Source organism: Betta splendens, chromosome 8 (genome assembly GCF_900634795.4).
Source record: "Betta splendens chromosome 8, fBetSpl5.4, whole genome shotgun sequence".
Classification (NCBI taxonomy): Eukaryota; Metazoa; Chordata; class Actinopteri; order Anabantiformes; family Osphronemidae; genus Betta; species Betta splendens.
Window position 1 is genome coordinate 8,717,285 of NC_040888.2, and position 10,425 is coordinate 8,727,709.

Consider the following 10,425-nt stretch of genomic DNA (forward strand, 5'->3'; position numbering starts at 1 on the left):
AGTTTCTCACTGGTGATGAGCGGGTCGTCAACACAGATGAACACGATTTCGGCCTAATGTCATTTTGTCAAACGTCTACGAGTCATAATAATTCTTAATTATAGTTCAAACGTACGTTCTATTTTTGTGTGCCTCCTGGTGTGACTTTTTTTAACACCCTACTGAAACTAATACTTAAAGTGTTAAAGTGTTTTTGTTTGTGCGCCGCCTCCAACACAAAGGCTCCCGTCACCTGAACGCACCACCGGTTTCGGGTCCGTCCTCTGCCGCGCGCTCATTGGCTTCCGGCGCCGAGCGTCAGCGCGGAGGGCCGGCCGCCGTAAGCGCTTTATTGTGCGGCATGTGTAGTGGCACTCAAACTAATTTACTGCGCCGAGTGCGTCTCGCTCCCGCAGCGCGTCATCCTCTCGTTTTGGGACGCTCCGAACCTGGATTACCCCCCGCTGGTTTGACGCAGCTGCTCCGAGCTCCGCGCGACAATTGTGTTTTATCATGCGAGTTTTTACTTGATCGCATTCGAAGTTGTTGCGTTTGTTGTTGAGGAAGCAGCATTCCCCCCCCCCCATTTCGACTTCGTCTTGAACGCCAGATCCAGAAACCATGAACAAAAAAGGGATGGTGACCAAAATCCACACGCGGATAAGACTCGACCCCTTCGCGGCCAATTACGAGCTCGTGGGCAGAGAACTGGGCAGGTGAGTGTTTGTCGGAGTGGTTCATTCGCACATAAGCATCGTGCAAGTGCTGACTGGATGGATTATTACAAATGCACCAAATAAGCTTACGCAAATCGGGTAATATCAGCTTTTTCCCCCTCCACGTGTTAACGAGACGCATGTTAATTGACCGTTTCCAATCCCACAATCCGTCCCGGAGTTGAAGACGCGCTCTGGCTCCAGAAATGCGCAGCGGCGCTAAAGCGCTTTTGTTTTGTGCGTCTTGGCTGAACGTTTCTTAAAGCGTTTAAGACCTGACATGTTTTGCACAGAGTTAAAGGATTAGTTCCTTTTTCTGTTATTTGCCTGAGAGTTCCACTATTAACTATGAAACCTACTGTCGGCTTTTGTTTTCTTTTCAGCAGAACGGACTTGTTCCACTGAAAGGCACATTCCTGTGCCAATTAAGTGGGATTTCCCCCACGATGCCAAATCAGTGCAATGACTTTCCCCAGAAAATATGTAGATCTTCAGTGCGTTGACTTGGGTTCCTTTCGGTGCAACAGCTGTCTGATTAGCTCTTGTGATAATCCTTCATCTGTCGTTGTAACTCCAGATTGGCTGTAGGTTGGTCTGCTGGGATGTGGGACAGGCTCCTGTAGCAGCCAGTTGTCCTTGTCAGGCAGCTTATGAGGGGGTAGTTGGAGGCTGCTGCCACTTAACACCCTCCTTTTTCCCTTCTTCACCCCTTTGCCTCAACCTTTCATCCTCTATTGAGCCACCGACAGAGTTTAGAATATGTGTCATGCCAGGATGAGCTCCACAGTGCGCTTTTTGGGTGTGATGCTGCCTTCACTGCAATATGTACTGTAGGTGCCACAGCTGAACCCGCTTCATGCTGAAAGAAGCCGCGAGGCTCATTGGCCCTCGTTTCTCAAAGCCTCCCTCTTTAGTGTCTGCACAATATGCCACGGACCCCATGCAGAAGGATGCACAGCTCAGAAGCAGAAAGAGGAACTCTCTGCAAAGCAGGCAAATGAGAGCCGTGAGAGCTGTCATTTGTCGGCGCCCCACTGAGCAAGACAAAGCGCAGCCTCCACGCAGGAAATGATTCTCTCAGCTGGTTTTAACTGTCACGCAAATGTGACAGGTTGGTCCATCCTTGGAGGATGAGGCTGCAAATGCATGATTTAATTTTGAATGTGATCCAGAGCGACTGAGCGACACCTTGTTGTTTTGTGTAGCGCATGATGAGCCTCTGCGTTGTGGCGTAATGTACAGGTTGTGTGCATCCAAAGTGTGGCCAGGCCTGGCTGGAGGATGGCTGTGTTTGGTGACCTCTGACCTCTTGCCAGCCTTTGAAAAGCGTCTCTTGTTGCTCCTCTCTATGGCCAGCAGTCATTCCTTTTCACTCCATATGTAGTTCCCAGCCCACACGGAGCGGCTCTGAACTTGGCTAATTAAGGATGAAAAGGCTGTGACGGGCTTTGCCTTTTCACGCCGAACAATAAGTCGTCGCCACTTCTGCTGAGAAACGGAGAAAGCGAGCGGGACCGGGCCTCGCGGCGGCCGGCGCCGTAGCCAAAACAGACCCTGGCTCCGGCCAGAACAGCTGCTGTTCTCGGCCCCCAGCACAGCGGGCTGTGGGAAAGTGACTGGCACCATGCTGACTGGACCTTTTTGACTTGACGGATTCGGCCCAACGTTGGCGCCTTTTCACATCCTTCTGCAGTGAATCTGTGCTGGGCAGCTCATTAAAACCCCGAGCTGTTCACTGGAAGTAGCTGCTAACACTCCACTGTCCATGCTGTTCCAGTCCCCCCTGTCTTGGCCTCCCCAGTGGTCAGGTGGGTGGTCTTGGTCCGGGGGGGGGGGCTGCTCGGTTAGCCCAGTGGTCAGCTTTTGTGCGACTGTCAAAGCAGAAGCAGAGGCGTCGACACAATTCATTTGTCCGCGTTGCCGTCAGCTGTGGAGAAAAGGCAGCAGACAAGGCGTCATTATTGGCCGGAGATGGACAGCTGGTGACTGTGGTTGGCTCCTCGACACAGAGGGATGCAGACATCCTGCCGGCGCCCACGGCTGATCTCACGCCTTCATACTCGCTGTGTGCGACGAAAAGCGAGTTTGGTAGCGATGTCCAAGCATTTCGACCTGTTTTTGTTTGAACTGCTATCAGGCCCCTGCTCAATTACCAGCAGCTCCTCCAAAAACCGCCCACCCTTATCTCCCTCCTGTCCTGACGTCCCCTCAGACGAGCTCATCAGTTTGTTTTCAAATGATGCTACTCAACCTCCTTATCTGTCAGCATGCCGTTCCAGTGTCTGTGCTGTAATCTAGTATTCAGCCCACAACTGTTTAACCATCATAAGTGTCCAACCGTCATTTGCTGCAGTTGTCCGTTCGACCGCTTGGCGACACATCAGAACGGTCTGTGACCACATGGCGTTTGGAGAAACCCAATAATTGGGTTGCGACTATTCCGCCTCCGCGCTAATCGCTCCCTCGCTTCCCTCCGCTCTTTGTTTCCCAGGGGAAAGTTTGCGGTGGTGAAGAAGTGCGTTGAGAAGGCAACGGGGAAGCAGTACGCTGCCAAGTTCCTGCGCAAGCGGCGGAAGGGCGCGGACTGCCGCGTGGACATCTTGAACGAGATCGCCGTGCTGGAGTCGGCCAAGGCCAACCCGTACGTGGTGGCGCTGCACGAGGTCTACGAAACCAGCGCCGAGATCGTCCTCGTCTTGGAGTGGTAAGTCTCGCCAAATGCGGATTAGCTTCTCGAATGCTTTGGGGGGGGGGGGTTCTCATGCACAATGTGGAGGGTTCTATCAACTATCAAGACAGATGACGCTTTGCTTATTAAACAACTCCATTCATGAAATCTTGCACACATGACGCAACATCCTGCATTGAAGTTTACAAGAATGTCAGCTTTTATCTCCTACAGTAAAGCACAAACCTTTTTACTTCCTGTCTTAGTACTGTGCTAGTTTCTGAGAAGCCAGCTGCTAATCTTTCTCACCTACATTTAAAAAAAAAAACAGAAACGCATCCGCACACAGACACGCTACAAAGTGCACGACGCCTTAAATGGACATTGTCTGTGCGCGGTTTGTTGCTCGTCTCAGCGGCTCGGCCCCGTTACGCTGAACCCGCAGCGTCCTCGGCCCGTAACTGAACCAAATGAGTCAGGTGCTGAACCCTGACTGTGAGAACGTGTCCCCACATCTGTTCTCTCACCCAGAATCAAGCACGACAAAGTCACTGCAGGAAGTGATCTAGTCCTGACAGAGCGTCCCCTCTCTGCTGTGATCACAGCCTTTTAATTAGGATTTGGACGGAATGAGTGACGTGTTAATTAGCTAATTTGCCTCGTTACAGAGAGATGACATGGCGGCAATTACTGTATGCTTAAGCCACGCTCCCCTGACCCCGTTCCTGAACTCCTACTCGGGCAGGAAGCCGTCTCCTCGCTCCATCCCAGACCCAGACATGGAATGCCTCTGCAAAACAAAAGCCTCCCTATTGAAGGGAGGGGGGCTGTTTGACCCCTGAGTGAAGTGTGAAAGGGGAAGTAGCACCGCAGGTCACTGCGGCATGCCTGCTGAGAAAACATAGCAGGAGGTCAGCGGGCACTGGTCCATAACTCAGCTCACCGACTGCCAAATGGAGCTGCACCGGGTCTGGGAGCATACAGTATAATTAAGACACAATATTTTCTGGCTCAGAGAGTGTGGTTTTAATTGAAGCTGCCAGCTCATGCTTTCTTCAGTTATTGTCTACATTTGTCCTAAAAGCTGCAGCCGCTCTCGGCTGAGTAAAAGCCGTCTCTTTAAACTGCCTGACCGAAGCATGAGTTTGAAGAACTGCAAACCATTTTTTTTCCATTTCCTGTGGGTTTAAATGTAAGCAGCAAGCGGGGCTCCCAAAAGCAGCACGCCCCCACACTGGTACGAAGTGTGTGCGCTTCTCGTAGCCGCAACCACATCCTTGGTAATGTCAGAGAAATGGAAGCGAGAAGCTGAATTCTGACGCTCTTTCAAAGCTCAGCCCCGGCGTGTGTCGGTACCGGAGAAAGCCCCAGCGTAATGACGGGTTATCGAGGCGGTCGCTTTCATGAAAAGCGATGGCGCAGCACCTCTTATTTTGTGCACGGTGGCTAAAACAGCTGTGATGGTGAGCGCCGCACGTAGCCCGGGCTAGTGCTTTAGCTGGAATATGAATCTGAGGTCACAGGCTGGATAAGGGTTCTATTGGCCTCACAGGGGGGTTTGAGGTGGCACCTTATCTGCCTCACATCTTTTACATGTGTGTGTTTGTGATGTCACCCAGAGCGCCAGTGACCTCGCTGGGCTGTAATTGGATTGTGTTTAGGGACAGGTCGTGTCTGGAAGCTTGATGCTTCTCTGGTCGGTGCAGGGGAGGATGTCCACCCACGCAGGCCTACTGGGCTCCTGTGAGTTCCAAATAAGTCAGAGACAATATTTTGTCTGCAGGGAGGTATTGGATCCTCCAAGTGCTTGGGCAGAGTGTGTGCACCCTGTTAAACTTAAACAGTGTGGTCTTTTATCTTAATGAAGCTATTGAAACACTTGCAGCGAACGAGTGTAGGTCAGTGTATTGAGTTTTTATTGTCTCTGCTATTCATTATCGCTCTGGTAGGTGGTAGGTCAAGTGTTTTTTTTTGTGTGTTTTTGCTACGGATATCCTCAGAATCCAACCAAACATGGGTGCTGTTATTACAGCTGAGGAGGCTAACGGGGCTAAAAGCGGGTTTACTGCTACCGGTTATGTAACTGACATCTCCAGGGCCTGGTCCTAGTCCTCGGAGACCAAAAGCATGCGCGCCATCTAAATCCCCTTACACATGGTTCTGGTTTTTTGGCTGAACTGTCAGCTTCAGGCACTGATCTGACTGATGGAGCATTCACTGTAAATCCAGCATGTCTCCACTTAACTTAACCCTATTACACAAGCGCAGAGATGAATCTGGCTGTTCCCTCCAGGAAAAACGGGAGCAGTTGCTTCTGAGATGTCGAACGACTAACGCCAAAAAAAAAAAAGTTCCTTGTATATAAAACCAGCATAAGGTTGCACAGACTGGGACTTCTCTTCAACCCGACACTTTGCTGTGTTTTGATTTATGAAGATATAAAGCCTTATCTCATCCCACTGTAAAATGATATAACCTTATCTCTGCTAGCCTTTCTGAGTGGAAAGAACGTGAAAAGGTTGGGAACGATATTGATTTATATTGCACTTACATGCACTGTGTAGATGTGGATGGACTCCCAGCCAAAGTACACCCAGGAGGAGAAGGCTTGTTGCATAATTGTAAAGACAATGTCAATGACTTTGGGTTTCCTCCTATAAATCTGTATTAATAGGTTGGAATTCAATATTGTCAGACGGAGAGGAAAAGGCGTGCTTGTATTTCTTGAAGAACAATTTATTATGATAAGTTAAAAATGAATAATCCTAAATGGAGCTGTAAGCCAAACCAAACGCTGTTGGGTGGCTGCATGTACAGTGGGTTTCTTCACATCTTATCCTTGTTTTGTTCCCTAACATTTTTCCTTCCTGTGCCTTTGCTCGCAGTGCCGCCGGTGGCGAAATCTTCAACCAGTGCGTCGCTGATAACGACGACGCCTTCACAGAGAAGGACGTGGTGCGACTGGCCAAGCAGATCCTGACCGGGGTGGCCTGTCTGCACCGGGGCAGCGTGGTACATCTGGACCTGAAGGTGAGCGCGGCCGACGCATTGTGACAACGAAAGGACTGCGAGTTCCCTTTCGAGCGGGGGGAGATATGATTTCAGTTATGCAACGGTTCATTCAGTGTGTCACAACCCAATTCCCACGAGCCGGCGTTCAGCGAAGGAGCCTATCGTGTTTGCTTTAATGGGCCCTGAGGTGATTGGGTGCGCGACAGAAACGGGTCCCATTACACTGCATGCAGAAAAGAAACCTCTGCAAGATTTATTATTTAGTATTTTGGGAGCTGTAGATCTAGGTGACAGTTGGTCCTCATTCACGTTAATCTTTTAGCCAACCAAGGCTAGAATCGGGCACAGTCCGTTTGCAGGAACGTCTGACCTGCTTGGATTACTTCAAACCCTCGGATCCATTCGCGCTGGCGTCTACTTAATGGTGTCAGATCACTATGAGTAATCACTAGTGCTTATGTAACGTGCCTTGGTGTTAATCTGTGTGCGTTCCCTGCAGCCCCAGAACATCTTGTTGACCAGCGCCAGACCCCTGGGGGACATCCGCATTGTGGACTTCGGCTTGTCGAGGCGTATGGACAGCATCACAGAAGTCCGGGAGATCCTGGGTACGCCGGAGTATGTGGGTGAGTCCTTCGACAACTTGGGTCCATTAGTGCCTTTTCTCGATTTTGGGGCGTTACTTGCAGTAACTAAGCGCATCATGTGTTCGTTGCAGCGCCTGAGATCCTGAACTACGAACCCATCAGCACGGCGACAGACATGTGGTGAGTGTGCCGGCTTTTGGAGGCTGGCAAATCCCTCGCGCGAAATTGTGCCGAGTCATCCCAAGTTGACAAACTTCCTCACGGCGTTCCCCTCCTCTCTACCAGGAGCATCGGCGTCCTGACGTACGTCATGCTGACCGGCGAGTCTCCCTTCCTGGGCGACGACAAGCAGGAGACCTTCCTCAACATCTCCCAGGTCAACGTGGACTACTCGCAGGACACGTTCGAGGGAATCTCGCCCCAGGCCGTCGACTTCATAAAAACGTTGCTGGTTAAAAACCCCAGGTGAGACAAATGAAAACGAACAGATGTCGCAAGTTTGTGTCGGTGCTGATTTACGCACAAAGGATGTGAGTCATGTTTACAGCAGAACGGATGTACATCTTTCTGCATGAGTCTTTGACTCTAGACGAAGTGACGCAAATCACATTACCACAATTTCTCTTTTTGCAAGTGCTGCTGTTACCTCAGTCTACAAACTACAATCTACTATTCTATCAAACCGAACACTGTCAGGCTTTATAGCAGGGGAATTCCTAGAGGAGCCATGGAACCGTTTGTGATGAGCTGAGCACTTGCAATTACAGTAACGGACAGCTCCACAATTTATTGATGAGGAGCAGCAGCCTCTGTCGTCCAGAGCCATAATCTCCAGTCAACATCATTTAATTGCAGCAGATTAGTGGCGGTGTTGGTAAAAAGCAGCAGATTCCTCAGCGGTTCTGTCATCGGCAAGGACCGAAGGGGAAAATTCTCGAGTGCAAAAAGCATTTCTCAAAGCGTGTCTGACGATGGACTGAGAGCAGGTTCCACTGTACCGGGGGATCCAGGCAACGCGGTGGTTATGTAAACGCGCTGGGAATTTCCACTCATCCAGTGTTATTGTGTTTGTGTGTCCAGGAAGAGAGCCACGGCGGAAGAGTGCCTCCAGCACCCCTGGCTGAACCCGTACCCCCATCCTCACCCGCACCTCCACGCCGTGTCGGCCTCCTCGCTGGACGAGGCCGAGGCCAGCCAGTCGGAGTCGGAGCCGGAGAGCCCGGCTCCCTCCCCCGAGCTGGACCTGCTGGGCTCGTACCTCACGTGCCCGGGCCAGGGCGACCTGAAGACGGGCCGGGACGCCTTCTCCTTCAGCGAGCCGCCGTTTCCCAAGCGCGCCGAGATACAGCAGGAGCTGATGTGCTGATGGAAGAGACTGGAGGAATGCAACCTCCTCGGAGCGGACGCTGAAAGCCAGCGGGCCTGTTGCTTTGACGCCTTGATCGCACCCCGGGGGGGCTGCGGATGCCGTGTGACCGCCGCTTCTACTGCTGTGCGCTGAGCTGTGTGGTTTGATACCTCTGCATGTGTGTGTGATCCACTGGGGGGCTGTGGCTCAGGACTGCACCGCTGCCTTAAGTGGCAGAAGTGAACTTGCCCCGCGGCTCGTTCGCCCCTGCAGGAACACTGGTTTCTCTCTTTTTAGCCAATTAGCCTTTTGAACCGAGAGGCAGCCTCATGCTTCCAGGGGACATGACTTCACTCATCGAGGCAAGTTATGCTTCAGCTGACCCAGACGTACCTTCTGTGCCGAGCGCTGTGAAGAGCTTTGACACATGGTTTTGCTTAACTAAGGACCTGATGAGAAAGACAGCGCCTGCGTTGAAAACGGCCGGTTTCTTTTTTATTTATGTTTTGTTTTACTACTTCAGCTCCTCCAATAAAGTCACATCAGTGCCTGAGTTCCAAGTGGAAATGGAGATATAGTTTTATTTTTAGGGACAATCCGCAGCACTTTTTTACTTTTTTCTTGGGGTTCAGAGTAATCGTATACAAACCAAAGACTTCTCCAGCGCCCGTCACGTGTACTGTACATATCGCACCCAATCTCCACCGCTCACTGTTTTTCTTTTTTGTCAAACTTGCCACTTTTTCCACCTCACGTCTGAGTTTAAGGATTTAAATTTGTTCGTACAAGTTGCACATTTTATTTTTCTGTACTTGCTTTGAGGTTGATACGCGAGAGTTGATGCTCTTTAAACACGGAAGAGGCGACGGCACGGGTTAAAACGAATGAACGGGTGGTGAACGAAGGTCAAGGAGCCCAGAATTATTCGGTGAGGTCTGTAGATAAATGCTTTTTATGAATCCACAGTGAATTCCACGTGAAATGAAGATGTTCCTTGTAGACAGTGAATTTAGTGGCTTTGCACGAGTAGGGAGCTGCATCAGAGGTTTTGCTAGCTCCTGATTCTGGTGGCTCATACTAATTGGACGTGTCACATCTTCAGGCCCGGCTCTGTGACGCTCTTTACGGCCAGAGATGCAAATTAACTGCAGACGTTTTATCTGCTAAACTGAAGCGGCTTATTATCGAATTACTGTACCTGAGAGATCCGTTGTCCGAACTGTCTGGAACGAAGTCTGTTGTAGCAAACAGGAGTTGTGATGAAGCTCGCCGTGCACGAGATTTGCATTCAGATGCCTGGGAGCAGAGGAATCTGAATTCCTCAAAGTACTGAAATGTATATTGTGACTTTAGTATTAAGATGACTCTGTAAAGATAATTTTGTTTTTTTTACCCAGTGTATGAATGTTAATATTATTTGATGTCTTATTTTCTATGTTAACTTTTACTTATTTCTGTTTTGTGCTCATAAATTTCAGGCAGGTTTGCACTTGTCCTTGTGGACGTTCTATTAAAATAAATAAATGTTGATGGCATGCATTGCAGATGTAACGAGAATTAAATACATATGCATTTTGTATCAAAATATCCCGTCTTGTGCAGTCTTTTTAATGCAGCAGCTCAGCGTTTTGAACTGGTGCTTGTTGCTCGGCTCATCTACCAACAAATGCACTGCAGGTCCTATGGGAGCAGGAGGGAGGGGACCATAATGTGCTTATGATGAGTAGCCATGAGTGGTGATGCCTGGTAGTGTGAAGCATCTGCTGTTCTACTTGTCTATTTACAGAGTTCACTCCGTCCATAAATACTCGGCACTGAACAGGAAATGCCGGCATCGTGTGAAAACGGCCGCGGCGTCATTCTTTCCAGCGTTTTGTTCGTTCGGCCTCGTTCTTAAATAACGTTCCTGCCGGCCGATATCCTGGATTCTTGCTTTGATGTGCTCTTCCTCCTGCAGCTCTGCCGCTGCCAACAAGGAGAACGGGGGTCTCGCGCTGGTGGCTTTTGGCCGGACCGACTACTTCCCCTAAAGAAAACCCCGCTGCCGTGGAATTCCAGAAATGTTCATAACTCGCTCGCCTTCAAACTGCAGACTCCCGCCTGTCCCTCCTAACT

The 10,425-nt window shown here is 50.2% G+C and overlaps 1 protein-coding gene across 1 annotated transcript; it reads left to right on the forward strand.

The window, feature by feature from the left end:
* The first annotated feature begins 341 nt into the window (after positions 1 to 341).
* On the forward strand, positions 342 to 9,897 carry stk17al (serine/threonine kinase 17a like). The gene is made up of 7 exons (XM_029159647.3): positions 342 to 695; positions 3,187 to 3,399; positions 6,249 to 6,393; positions 6,875 to 7,001; positions 7,094 to 7,142; positions 7,248 to 7,427; positions 8,043 to 9,897. The coding sequence occupies exons 1-7, from the start codon at positions 601 to 603 to the stop codon at positions 8,326 to 8,328; spliced, it is 1,095 nt and encodes a 364-aa protein (XP_029015480.1). The 5' UTR covers positions 342 to 600; the 3' UTR covers positions 8,329 to 9,897.
* The last annotated feature ends 528 nt before the right edge of the window (positions 9,898 to 10,425 follow it).

Bases quoted from the DNA above. Each gene is read 5' to 3' on its own strand.
- stk17al (XM_029159647.3), top strand. From the start codon at position 601: ATGAACAAAAAAGGGATGGTGACCAAAATCCACACGCGGATAAGACTC. The intron at 6,394-6,874 runs GTGAGCGCGGCC...CGTTCCCTGCAG, and splicing joins TGGTACATCTGGACCTGAAG to CCCCAGAACATCTTGTTGAC. The intron at 7,002-7,093 runs GTGAGTCCTTCG...TGTTCGTTGCAG, and splicing joins GGGTACGCCGGAGTATGTGG to CGCCTGAGATCCTGAACTAC.